At 43.5% G+C, this 13987-nt stretch overlaps 1 protein-coding gene across 1 annotated transcript in view; it reads left to right on the top strand.

The window, feature by feature from the left end:
• Cdc20b (cell division cycle 20B) overlaps positions 1-12874 on the top strand; it is a 40985-nt gene extending 28111 nt beyond the window's left edge. Inside the window, 5 exon segments of the mRNA XM_028783343.1 lie at positions 977-1202; positions 3377-3466; positions 3469-3504; positions 4004-4121; positions 12774-12874. Of these exon segments, the coding sequence (XP_028639176.1) occupies positions 977-1202; positions 3377-3466; positions 3469-3504; positions 4004-4121; positions 12774-12874 (571 nt within the window).
• The last annotated feature ends 1113 nt before the right edge of the window (positions 12875-13987 follow it).

Here is a 13987-nt window from a genome sequence, read left to right as displayed (position 1 = left end):
CATAACCATAACCATAACCATAACCATAACCATAACCATAACCATAACCATAACCATAACCCTTAAAGACAAGAACGAAACAAAACAGCCCATTAGGCTCTGTGTCTCCCTCTTTTTTTTTGGTTTGGTTTTTCAAGACAGGGTAGACCAGGCTAGCCTCGAACTTTCGAACTCAGAAATCCGCCTGCCTCTGCCTCCCAAGTGCTGGGATTAAAGGCGTGCGCCACCACTGCCCGGCTGCTCTGTGTCTCTTACCCCCTTCTGCCCTGGTGTTCAGGCCTTCTGATCTGTATCCCCAGGGAATCTTGAAATTGTATAATTTTTGTCTTTTTCATGATGATTAGCATAGCTGTCTTTTCTTCCTCCTTCTTCCTTCCTCTTCCTTCATTATTTATTTATTTATTTATTTATTTATTTATTTATTTATTTATTTGAGACAGAGTTTCTCTGTGTAGCCCTGGCTGTCCTGGAACTCACCCTGTAGAATAGGCTGGGCTCGAACTCAGAGATCCTCCTGAGTGCTGAGATCAAAGGCCCACCACTGTTGGGCAAAATTTTCACCTTTCTTTTTTCTTAGACTGATACCATAATATTAAAGCTGTTAGAAGCATCTATGTTAACTCCAAATTTGAAATGCTAGCAAACAAATGTATTTCACTTTTTCCCTTTTATGTAGCCCTGACTGGCCTTGAACTTAGAGACCAGCCTGCCCCTGGCTTCTGAGTGCTGGGATTAGCTGTATGGGCCACCAAGCCTGGGTAAACCTAGTTGACTTGTGAGAATGATCATGAAGGCAGAGCACTCCCATCCCTCTAACCCAAGCGATTTCCATCTGTGTTTGGAAATGTCCTAATGTGTCTTTCCATAGTTTTATTTTGAACTATGCTTTCCCTCATGTTTTCTCATAGTTATGAGGTAGTGAGGCTTTTTCTCTCTCTTTTTGTTAAGTGAACCTGCTTCTTCTTCTCTAACTCAGTGGGTCCAGATTGGGGCATGCCCACCACCATGATGTTCGGGTGGTCCAGCATCATGTCAGAACACTTCACCACAAGGAGGCTGTGTGTGCTCTGAAATGGTCACCTGATGGCAGGCTGCTTTCCAGTGGGTGCAATGATGGATTACTGGCAATATGGCCCCACGATCCAGGGGCCAGTGTGCAGGGCCTGCCCCTGAAAGTCATACCTCAGTCCATGGCAGTTAAGGTGAGAAATCTGATCGGTGCCTAGGTTTGCTTTTGGCAAGAGACCAGAGGCTATTTCAGACAAAAGAGAAAATCAGCTAGACCTGGTGGTACAGGCTAGCCACTTGGGAGGCTGAGGTAGGAGGATTGGAAGTTTGTGTCTGCCTTTGTTACAGAGTAGATTCAAGGCCAACATGGGCAATTTAGTGAGACCCTGTCTCAAAATAAAAAGTAAAATCAGAGCTAGGACTGTTTCATTGTGGTATATTTGTCTAGCATACACAATGCTCCAGGTTCAATTCTCTGGACACACACACACACACACACACACACCAACAAAACAAACAACAATAAAACACAGAGTAAAGAAGACTGCGTTCCCTTACTATGGAGCAAGCAGGCAATACCTCAGAAGACACATGGGGTTTAGAGCACTTGTTGCTCTTTCAAGTGACATGGGTTCAGGTTCCAGAACCCACAAGGTTCTCTCATAAATCACCTGTAACTCTCCTTCCCCAGAATCTAGTACTTTTTGTGACCTCTACAGCACCAGACACATATACACATACATGCAGGTACAACATTCATACATGTAAAATAAAATAAATAAATCTTACAAGATGAGAAAGTGGATGCAAACGTGTCAAAAAAGCTGTAAGTATGGGTAGTTAGAAGGAAGCCTCATTACAAGAACAGCATTAGAGAATCACAGCATCAGGACAGCTCATCTGGGCCTAGGAGAAACACAAGGTAAGCCACATGATTTATCACATACAGTTATCTCACAGTTACATTTCAGTATGTATGAAGTACCATGTTAAATTTCAAATAGCCAGGATATAATAGTATGCTTCTTGGTGCTGGTGCTTTAAAAATTTTAACTGTATGAAAAACTGTTATACCCACAGTTTTGAAATTTGGAATTTATCTAAAGATATTTGTTAGAAACAAAAGATGCATTGTGTGTGTGTGTGACAGCAAATGCTAGATGAAACATAAAGCAAACAAAAAATTCACTTCTCTTTAAAAATGTCAACTAACCCTATACAAACCAAACCAAAAAAATGGGGGGGGGTTCAGTATTAGGACATCAGAGCCCAATGGAGTGTAATGGGATTAGTAAAAATGATAGCACAGGGGCCTGCAGAGATGGCTGACATCTATAGAGAAGCAAAGAGAGCTTCCTGCTCTTACAGAGGAGCTGCAACACAGCTCACAAGTCCTGTGACTTCAGTCCGAGGAGATCCAACATTTTCTCCTTCCAACCTTCTCAGGTGCACAAACAGTCATACCCATGTACACAGAAATCAGTGTAAACCCAGTATTTTCTACTCTGTAAAGTACTTTTATGAACAGAAAATAATACGCAAAAGTGAGATTAGGAACTTGGATGATCAACAAGATTTACAGAGGAATGTTACTGAGCTAGTTCTAAAAGTCTTCTTCAGAAGTTACAAGTCAAGCCAGGCAGTGGTGGTGCACGCCTTTAATCCTAGCACTTGGGAGGCAGAGGCAGGAGGATTTCTGAGTTCGAGGCCAGCCTGGTCTACAGAGTGAGTTCCAGGACAGCCAGAGCTACACAGAGAAACCCTGTCTCAAAAACAAAAACAAAAACAAAAACAAGAACAAAAAAAACAAAACAAAAAAACAAACAAAAACAAAAAACAAAAAAACCCAGAAGTTACTAGTTATCTCCATTATCAGTACAGTTATGAGATACTAATTCTGATTTTTCAGTTAAGTAGAATTATTTGTAAATAAATTGATCTTCTGAAGTGTTTTAGGATTTGAGATGCCTGAGATTTGAACTGACCAGTAGCTGTGTGCAGCTCTCTTTTACCTACCCCTGTCTGGACAACAAGGACTCTGGTAGATAAGCAGAGGCTGTACTTCAGCACAGACCTCAGAAGAGCCTGAGTCTGTCCTGCCACAGTGTTCTGAGGCATACGGTTTTTCAATTGTTGTTTTGTAGGTTTTTTTTTCCCTCTGCTAAAAATACTGACAATTGTTAGCATAATGTAAGGAAATATTCTATTAGGCATCTCCCCTTTCAGCAGTAGCTTCTTGCTCCTGGAGAATACTTTCTGGAGGGTACACTGGCCCTCACCTGGCAGAGTGCTGAGGCTTTGGCTACCTGTGCACATCGTTGCTTGCTCCAGGGCTCGCCTGCCTGTGTTATTATTTGGAACTTTATAGGCCGTGGAGTGGTGTCCCTGGCAATCTGAGGTCCTTGCCATTAGAGGAGGCGTGAAGGACAGGTGCTTACATGTTTTAGATGTAAATGCTGGGGGAAGAGCATTCGGACTCCGAGCACACACTCACAGGCAAGCATCTGGAGTTAGTCTTCACCCCAAATCTAGACTCTTATGAAGACAACTATGAAGAACGTAGGATCCGACCCTTGCTTACTTTCTGAGCCCAAAAGGAATTCCAGTTCTTATGAATGTGCTTTTCTACAATCTCTTAATTAGTGAGTCCAAAGTTAATCCCATTTGTATTTCCCCTCCCCCTCCCATCTTCCCTCCATCTCTTCCTTCTCAGCTTTCTCACCACAGTTTGACTCTGAAACTGGTATGTAGTCTGGCTATCCCTGGCCAGTAATCACAATTCATTTAAATTTCCTGGTTCCTTACACTGGAGCCTTGATCTTCGGATACCTTGGGATAAACTCCCTTAGGATGGATATAATTTCTAAAAATACCCAATCCTTGCTGAGGCTGGAGGATAGGCGAACAGAGCAGAATATAGATTAGAGTCAATTTAGGCACATCCACCATGCACCGGAGGCTGCTAGCATTTGGTGTTTTGTGGTCTTCACTACAGATGTGTTCCCTCATCTGGCTACCTAAGACAAAGGAGATTGCAACTGGCCAAGGTGCTCCCAAGAATGACATGGCTCTGTGGGCCTGCCCCACGCTGTTCAGGTCCGCTGGGTTCTTCGGTGAGTGAATACCACGTACCTATCCATGGCAAAGTGTGCTGCCACCAAATGGGAAAGCTCTGGTGAGAGACTGGTTCTTTGATTTTTAACATCAATAGAGAACCCACCTCGACCTCAGAGTGTAGAGATAAATGTTTCTAAATTTGAACGTACTTGTCTATCTCTTAAAAGTGTCCAGGTTTCTCTTCCTCGAATGTACGTGTATGCTTTAGGCAGCGGCAATCTTGGGCAGTTTTTCCAGATTTAGCATCATAAGTTATTTGGAAGAGAATCTAGCAGTGTGAAGACAAGGAGAGCCGGAAGGTGAAACAGTGCTATGAAGCCACCGAGAAGCAGGAGGCACCTTTGGAAAGCTGAAAATTCTGTTTGGCAACCCACACCCATTCCCCATCAGATAGACTTTCTGGCTCTGTTGAAGATGCATCTCTAGTTGGCTTCATGGCACACTGCTTCTCCCTCCTCCCTTCCTCCTCCCTCCCTCCCCGTCCCTTTGTTTCCCCCCCCCCCATCCCTCCGTCCTTCCTTCTTTTCTGTAGTTGTTGCTGGGGATCAGACCCTGGGCTTGTGTTCTGTCACAGAGCCATACCCCAAAAAGCCAGACTGCTATTCTCTCTTAATTTAGTTCTACAAACTTTTATTGGGGTTTTTCCTGACACAACGATTCATGATGAGGAAGGAGAACCCACTCCTGTCCTCAGAGTCTTACTTCTGGAATGATAAAGGAGTTGGTTCTGTCCTGCCCTGCCCTGGAGATAAGATGGACATGCTGGCTGAAGCTGACAAGGGAGCTTATCAGGGGGACCAGTCTCACACCTTGTGCTTTTGATAATGTATTTCTGTTTCCCACCCTCCACTCGGCCCTGCCTTCAGATTGATCCCTGGAGTTTATGTGGTCACCCTTTATTTTTAAGCATCTTTTATATATCATGTTTATGGGGATGTAGGGAATACATAGGTGACGTCGTTTCCCTTGAAGCCTATACTTTTGTGTGGAGACATATGGAAATCTAGTATGTATAAAGCTAGGTAGAGCTAATACCAATGACTCTTTTTGGGGTTTCTCCCACCCATAGTTTCCCATTATATAGCCTTCCTGTCTGTGATGTGGTTCCAGACAGCCCCAGAACACATTCTGTTCCTCAGTGATCACACTGTTTTCTCATCTGTAAGGACCAGGGGACCAATATGTTCATGTTCATTCTCTCCATGCTATCCTGGGGGATGGACTGTCTCTGCTGGGCAAACACTCTACCATCAAGCCACATTTTGAGCCACTCAGACAACTCCTTTTAAAAAATAACTTTTATTGAGTTTATCCCTTAACAGTTTCATACATGTATACATATATAAAACGTATCTGATTATGGCAGCCGTAACCATCTCTAAATTCCCTCTCACTGTGACTATCTATCCCGGCTTCTCTCCCACTTCCTTTTCACATTCATGTTGTATGTATGCATATGTGTGTGTTTGTAAAGATATTTATTTATTTAAGTTTTAAGGTAGCGCTCTGTGTACCTCTGGCTATCCCGGAACTCACAGAGATCTGCCTCTTGAGTGCTGGGATTAAAGGTGTGCTCCCCACCAACTGGGGTGGTTCATTTATTTATTTTTATTTTATGTGCAAGAGTGTTTTGCTTGCATGTATGTAGATGTATCATGTACATGCCCCTGGAAATCAGAAGAGCGTGTCAGATCCCCTGGAACTAGAGCTAAGGATGTTTGTGATCTGCCGTGTGGATGCTGGAAACTGAACTCAGGTACCTCTGGAAGAGCAGCCAGTGCTCAGGAAGCCATTGCTCCAGTCCCACATTACTGTCTTTTTGTTTTAAGACTCACTGTGTTTAGCCAGGATTGTTTATGTGGAGATTGGTTTGGAAGTACTCCTTGGAGACTGGTGGGCCCCTTGGTGGGTGCACAGTTGAAGACAATGACTACCCCAGAATCCATTAATAGCCAATAGTTCAGAGGGGAAGGCTGGGTTTTAGAAGCATCTGCCGCATCCATGACTGACTATTGATGGTTTGGTGTTGCACAGGCTTGTTGCAAGCTCTCATGGCTGCTATGGTGCCAGGACTATTTTTGGTGAACTGTGCTCAGATGTTAGCATTTCACAGACCTTCTGCCTTCTTCTGGCTCTTATGATCTCCGCACATTGTCAGCTCCTTGCTGCCAGGTCCAGGCGAGATGAGAGCAGTCCGGTCCAGCGGGTTGCTGTCTCTGAGGCTGAGCAGGATGGAGAGTGTCGAAGGCCCAAAAGAAACACACCAGGCCGGAAGTCTTGTCAAAGCAGGAACTTAACTTTAATGTATCAGCCTCTCGCTTATATAAACTCGGAGCATAGGGAGGAGGAGTTTTGGTGGGGTGAGATGATGCTGGGGGAGGGGAAGGGTGACTGAAGGTATTGGGTGACTGACAGGGCCACAGCTCTACATCAACAACAGCGGGGCAGAGGCAGGGCCAAACGGGTCTTGTTGAGTCACCCCGGTATGGAAGTGACTGACACAGGCCTCAAAACTTGAGCCAGGCTCACGTTTGTTCACAAAGCCCAAACCGGGGCCGAAATGAGGCCCAACCGATCCTTTTATTTTTTAATTGCCTTACAAAGTTGTCAGTCTTCGCCAGACTTTCCCATACGTCCTTAGTTTCAGTTACCCGCTCCCTTAGCTTCTCTCATCCCTTATCCCTCCTCAACATTTCCATCTCGGATTCCCTGTCTCTGATTTTTACATCTCTCAAGTTTTGCCATCCTCCTGCCTTAAGGCTTCTCCCACCAAGGCTGTCTCCTAGTTTCTTCTATCTGTACACCAGAAAAAACAAACGCCTAAGTCAGAAGATTTGAAATGAATATCAGCATGTGAGGGGACATGTAGCACTTGCCTTTCTGAGCTGTCCCAGGCTACTCTTGACAGAACCACTTTGTTGGTATGGGAGGAGCATGAATTGATTCTTTCCGTATTTTCAATCCTAAACACAGAATTCCCCAAGGTGTTTCAGATTAGAGAAATAAAGAAATATTTTATAAGCCATAAAACCCAAATCTACCTCTCTTTCTCTCTCTTGTTCTTTCTCTCTCTCTCTCTGTCTCTCTCTCTCTCTCTCTCTCTCTCTCATTCACTCTCTGGCTTTTTCAAGATAGTGTTTCTCTGTGTAACCCTGGCTGTCCTGGAACTCACTCTGTAGACCAGGCTGGCTTCCCACTCTTTAAAATACTACATATCTAGTAGCTAGGTAGGTCCTAGGCAGAATCATGAGATAGATGCTCAGATATTACTGTATATGCTTGGAATAAAAACCAACCAACCAAACAAATAGATAAACTTAGTCTTGCTGGGCAGGATGGTGCCTACTTGTAACCCCAGAATTTGACAAGCAGAGCAGAGGGATCATAAATTTCAGGCTAACCTAGGATACAGCACAAGTGTAGAGTCAGCTGGGCTTCACAGTGAGACCCTATCACAAGCAGTAAATAATCAACAAAGGCTAGAGGCCCATTTCTTGTTTCTTGGGCCTTAAGCTGTAAGTACTTCAGTTTTAAACCTGCGTGACTTTTTTCTTTTCTGTCTTTAGAATGAGTCCAAAGAGTCCTTGTAACATTTACCCTCCTAAAGTTGTGGCTATTTTTGAGTTCCCAGATACTAATTTTCATCACTGACCTGGCAGTTCCTTTGCTACACAGTATTTCCTGCAGGTTGGTTGTTATACAGAACATAATGGTGTGTCCAGATACAATTGGAGTTCTGGGTTAAACAAGAATAGTTTTGCCCCCTCCTAAGGACTTCTTAAAGGTTTGGGTGCCTCCTGTCTGTTGTGAACCCCTGAGAGGACATGGGTGTGGTGTTCAGTGTCTCCCCGAGCTACCTGGAAATTCTTGTAGAGAGCATCCTGGGGTGCCTGAGAAGCCTGTGACCCTGGCTTCTTTGCTGTGCAATTTCTACTTGTTTTCACTGTGAGACCCACACCCCAGTTCTCCAATAACAATTTCAGGCATAATACTATTAAGTCCAGGCCATAAGCTAGGCTGGTTCCCCAACTCACTCTTATTATCCCATTTATTCTAACCTGAATTCAGCTACATGGCTGTTTTCCTCTCCTCAGCTTGTCTGTCCCCTTCTCTTTTCCAACCAGAAGCCTCGCCTTCTAATCCTGCCTCAGCTTATAGGCCATTCGATTGTTATTGACAGGTGATGTTTCCGGAGAGTACTTGGGAGATTATCCCTACAGAGTCCTTGTTCTCTTTGTGCATCAAGGACAAGTCTTTTAGCACACACTCTTGTGACTGAGTTCTGGGTTAGGGTGTTTTAGAAGTGAGGTCATGAAGCACTGGGCCATGAGTCAAGACCAGCACTAGAACTCAGAAATAGCCAGGAGGGGAGGCATGTGGTCCCAGCATTCAGGAGATGGAAGAGATGGAGGCAAGAAGATCAGGAGTCCAAGGCTAGCCTCAGCTAGAAAAAAAGTTCCAGGCAAGCCTGGGTTACATAAGAGTCTGTCTCAAAACACTAAAGCCAACCAACCAACAACCAATCAACCAACCAACCAACCAACCAACCAACCAACCAACCAAATGAACAAAAACCAAATTAGACATACTCTTCTCTATATACTATACTGTAAATTATGCAAGGTTGCTATATAATATTAATTTTGACAGTATGTTATGGTCAAAACAGTTGGAAGAAAGGCTGTCATAGATGAGGGCCACACTTTTACCAAGGCCCACCCTGTGAATCACACTGATAATTCCTTGGGGAATGTTAGTTAAAAAGGTCCTACCCTGTAACAACAGAGGACACACAACTTATTCTTGTTCCTGTCCACAAAGGAGTGGTAATTTTTAAGCTTTAAAACAAGAGTAGGAGGGGCCATTGAGGAAGAATGGCTGGGAGGTTTAAAGAGCCAGAGGTCAGGAAGGACGAGAGAAACTGTCATGGAACACCACAGGTTCTCTGTGCTTATGGGCACATAGTAGCTGTGGCTGCCTGCAAAGAGCCTGCACAGGATCCACCCGTGGAGACACGATTGACAGGCTTGGCTAGGGGTGGGGCAGAGAGTCTGGGTTTTGTTTTTGTAAGGGTGTGGTGATCAAGGGGTGATGGATGGCCCCTCACTCAGGAATATAGAGGTGGCAAAAATAGTACTCAGTGAGATATTTTTTAAAAAAAACATGACAGGAATTTTAGAGTGAGTGGGAAGGTGAGAGTGGATCTGAGAGGAGTAGGGGTGACTGAAGTCAAAATACACTGTATAAAACTCTCAAACATTAATATATTGTATGAAAAGGACAACCTGACGTAGGTGACTGTTTAGCTTTCAGGTGAGACCTGCCTTTGATGTGGCTTCTGCCTTTGATGTGGCTTCTTTGATCCATGACAAAGGATCAATATGTAGTGTCATTGATGATACTCAAGCAGAAAACAGAACTTTCAGCTCGCCCAGCAACAGTATTCTTAGAATTTGAAGCCACAACTTCCCCTCAAAAGAATATCTTTGTCTGGGGTAAACGTGTCATTTCCCACTACCTCATAAGTTAAGACTGTCACTGATGTGTTTGGAAGGGACTTCGAGAACACACTGAGCCCCCTCCCCCAGCACCCCACCCCCCATGTCATTTCTGTGGAAGTTTCCATTCAATATAAGTCAAGCTAGATTTCAACCCCCACTTTGGAAAATATTTGGGATTTACCCTCTTTGCTATTCCATTTTATTCTTTTCTTTTAAAACACGGTGAATAATAAGGCAATTTAATCGATCATTTTATCTATTGAATATAATAAAGGCTTTATTCTTTATTACAAAAAGCATTATTTTAAGTTAGCAGTGCTCATTTAAAGACTCTCATGTCTGGAACTTTGTGAATGGGAATCAGTGGAAATGTTTAACTTTTTTTGCCATAGAGATCCCTATGTGACAATTTTCTGTGTGAATCTAACACTGTAACTATTTTATATTCCTTTTTATAGACAGCTTTCTGTCCAGGAGATGAAGCAAGACAGTAGCAAAAATACTTGGAGAAGTGTGAGAGACTGAAAGGCTATGCACTGTAACAGGGCTTCATTTTACGTTATGCTCATGGGTCTGTGGATATGTGCACCTGTGAGTGAAGGTGCCCTGGGAGGCTTAGCTGGACCAGGTCCCCTGGGGCTGGAGCTACAGTGGTAAGCTACCCCACAGGGTGCTGAGCCATCACTCTAGCCCCAAGAGACGGACTGTTTTACACTTCTTCCTTTTAGTTTTATTGTAGAGTGAGCTTCTAAAATTAACTGTTAAAGTTGAGTATGTGAGTTGATGATGTATACAGATTTCTTCTCTCTTTTCCATCCTTCTGTCTTTCTTTTCCTCTTTTCCCTCCCCCTTCCCTTCCTCCTCCCTACCTCTTCCCCCTCTCCCCTCCCTTTCTTCTTTCATGCTGTAGTTGGGATCAAACCCGAGCTTGACACACGCTGGACAAGTATGCTATTCCCCAGGTAAAAATTTCCTAGTTCTAAACTTACTTAACTTCCCACTTGTGCAAAATGATAACTTTCTTGTACATATTGTAGGGTATTCAAAAATAAACAACATAAATCTATCAATAAAATTAGAATTTTAAAATGAGAAGAAATAGGGTAAAATAGTTGAAAAGCTTTGGTGCAAGATTCTATATCCTTTTGTTTATTTTTTTGAAGACTTGTTTTAAATTATGTATACACGTGGGTTAGTATATTCACATGTGAGTGCAGGTGCTTTCAGAGTCCAGAAGAGGGCGTTAGATGCTCAGGAACTGGAATTATAGACAGTTGTGAGCTGGCTGACACAGGAGCTGAGAATCAAATTCAGGTCCTCTTCAGGTGCTCTTGACTGCTGAGCCATCTCTCGAATCCTGGTCTTATATCCTTTTAAAACAACTATATATTTTGCGTTTTATATATAAAGTGTTATCTATCTATCTATCTATCTATCTATCTATCTATCTAGTGGGTATAAAGATCCCTGGTTCTGGCTAGTTCTGGCTCCTCTGTTCATGAGTGGTGTGCCCTTGTGTGAGGTGTTTGTTACTCCTGCATCATTTTATTCATTTATAAATTGTGGAGCTATATTACTTCTGTGAACCAACACTCACAGGGCCAGTCCCATGCCTGGTTTGCATTGTATATGTGCTGTGTGTGTGCACAAAGGGGAGACTGTGGGCACAAGACCCCAAGAGTCTAGGTTACATCTCCCTCAGGTCTGAACAATGCTACACACCCCTTTGAGCTGAAGTACTCATACTAGAGAGGATGTCTCAGAGTCCCTCTCTTAGCTGACTTGTAAGAAATCCTGATGTTAGGAAGTGACAACGCCTTCTTCCCATTGGGATTCCATTGTGTCATCAAATACCTTCATACTCAAGCCTTCTCGGGCTGTATTCTCTTTCACATTCTCCTAGATCTACTTTTTTCACGGAATTATTTTTGTCTATTTTGGCCCAGGGTTTTGGCCCAGGGTTTTGATTACCAGGGCCAGTGACTATTATGTTAGGCTCGGTTAGTGGGTACCTTAGCATGGTGAAGTCAAAAGGACTGCAGGAAAGGTTGAGAAATGATCACCTCATTTTCAAAACCCCTCCAATACATACAGCAGCCCTAAAAGAAAATGAGATCTGAAATAAGGAATTGACTTTAATTTTAATTCAGAGACCCCAAATTAGTGTGACCATTAAACGCAGTTTTCTTTTTAAAATATGTATTAACCTCATATAAAGCAATTATAACTGAGAACGTTCTTTGGGAATATGAATAAAAGATCAGAAGAGAGGCCACATGCTTCAGAATCCTGCAAGCAAGTCTTGTACGTGCTTTGCGAAAGAGTTTTTGGACCCCTTTGCTCAGGCTGCATCAGTTTATGTAATTCATTTCTTAGAACCTGTCCCAAAGGGATGGCTTCTGTCTGAGCCCAGTGCTGGTTCTCAGAGACTGCAGAAGATAGACCTAAGGAGAGTGGGGTGTGAGTGATGGTGTAGGCTAAAGTACACACTCCTGAGTGATACTGTGTGAAATCTCTGTAGCCTGTGAACGCGACCGTCTATGGACTGACAAAGTGATTTTCATTACGTGGTGGGTTTCAGGTTCTTGGGAGGAGCAGTCCCGGGTTACGTCAGAGGGCCCAAATCCAATGTCAGGTGTCCTATGACTTGTAGGAAAAATCAAAGACTAGACACAGAGGAGTCTGTGTTCTCATGCAGGCAGGCAGGCGTGGTGTGAACACAAACGGAGGAATGGTGGCTGCAGTCAGGAACTGGAAGTGGCAAGGCTGAGAATCCCACCCACTCCTAGACTTCACACTTCAACCTTAGACTGTGGGAGAGTCCGTTTCTGGTGTATAACCACCCAGCTTGTGGTCATTTGTTGGACAGCCACCACGCTCTGGTCAGGCTGAGGGTGGGGGTGGGAGTGGGAGTGGGTAGGGTTGGGTGGCGTGGGAGTAGGGGTAGGGGTGGAGGTGGAGCAAGCATTGGAGAGGAAACTTAGCAAAGTCTCAGATACTGGGTAAAAGGCCTGAATGGTCTGGCAGGTGAACTTGGCTGCTGCAGGGAATACTCTACCCTGGGAGGGATGACAGTCCTATCTTAGATTACCTTAGTTCTCAGTTGCCACCCCTGTAACAGATGTGAGACTCATCTTTCTCCCACAGGTCACAGAGACAGAGTGCTGCATTTGGCCCTGAGTCCAGACCAGACACGCCTACTTTCGGCTGCTGCAGATGGAACAGCGTGTGTGTGGAAGTGCCACTAGTCACCCAACCTGGCCAGTCCTAGGGAGAATAGTGCCACAGGCTTTCCTTCTCCACTAGGTCATTGGGAATGGAAGTTGTGATGTACAACTCTTCCTTGCCTAATTCTTTTTATGCTGGCCTCGCTATACTTCTTCCTATCCCACAGCCCAGGGATCTTTATACCCTTCCTCCTCTTCCCCTTCCCCTCCTCCTTCCCCTTCTTCTTCTTTCCTCCCTCCTCCTTCCCTTTCCTCTTCCCCTTCTTTCCCTTCCTTCCCCCTCCCTTCTCCTTCCCCTCCCCCCTTCCATCTCCCTTTCTAATTTCAGACTATTCTTCAAATTAGTATATAGTTCAGTCTGGCCCCAACTTCCAATCCTTCTGTGTTTACTTTCTGAGAGCTAGGTTTATAGGTGTAAGCCAACATACCTGGCTCTTAAAGAAAAAAAAAATGCCTTCTCATTTATTCTTCCCATAAAACAAAACAAAAACCTTAACTATTATAGAGCAGGGTAGTGCATATTCCAGAGAAATTAGAATTCTCTTGCCAAGTTCATGTTAATTTGCCAGTTAGTTTTCTTGTCTTCTTTTAAATGAGTTTAGTAATTCCTTCTTTAGAAAAATTTAGAGCATCTAAAACTGCAAATCTCTCTTTCTGCCTCTGTATCTCTGTCTTCTCTCTCTGTCTCTCTGTTTCCCTCTCTCTCTGACTCACACACACACACACACACACACACAAACATGACAGTTTCAAGTGTCCTCCGTCATTCCATTTTAGGCTTTCTGTTTTAACAGTATTATGAGAGTGTCATGATCAAAGTTCATTTCTACAATTATTATTGTTATATGAGCGAATGGACCTAATTTAAGAAAAAAATCAACATATTTCTGATATTAATTTTAGTGGAAAGTTTGGGATATTATTTTTATAAAGAAATTAGTAAAAGTCTAGACAAGACACAAAATAGAAGCCTTGAGTACAACCATCTTAAATTTTGTGCTACAAAACTTCAAGTCTATAAATCTTAACAGATAGCTGGGTACATTTTTGGTTCATGGATAGATAGCTGTGAGTACCATCCAGATTAAGATACGAATGTTTCTGCTATCCTAAACTGTTCTCTTGTGCCTGGCG

This window comes from Grammomys surdaster, unplaced genomic scaffold (genome assembly GCF_004785775.1).
Source record: "Grammomys surdaster isolate TR1022 unplaced genomic scaffold, NIH_TR_1.0 99, whole genome shotgun sequence".
Taxonomy (NCBI): Eukaryota; Metazoa; Chordata; class Mammalia; order Rodentia; family Muridae; genus Grammomys; species Grammomys surdaster.
Note: the sequence above shows the minus strand (reverse complement) of the source record. Positions and strands in the feature narration are given on the sequence as shown.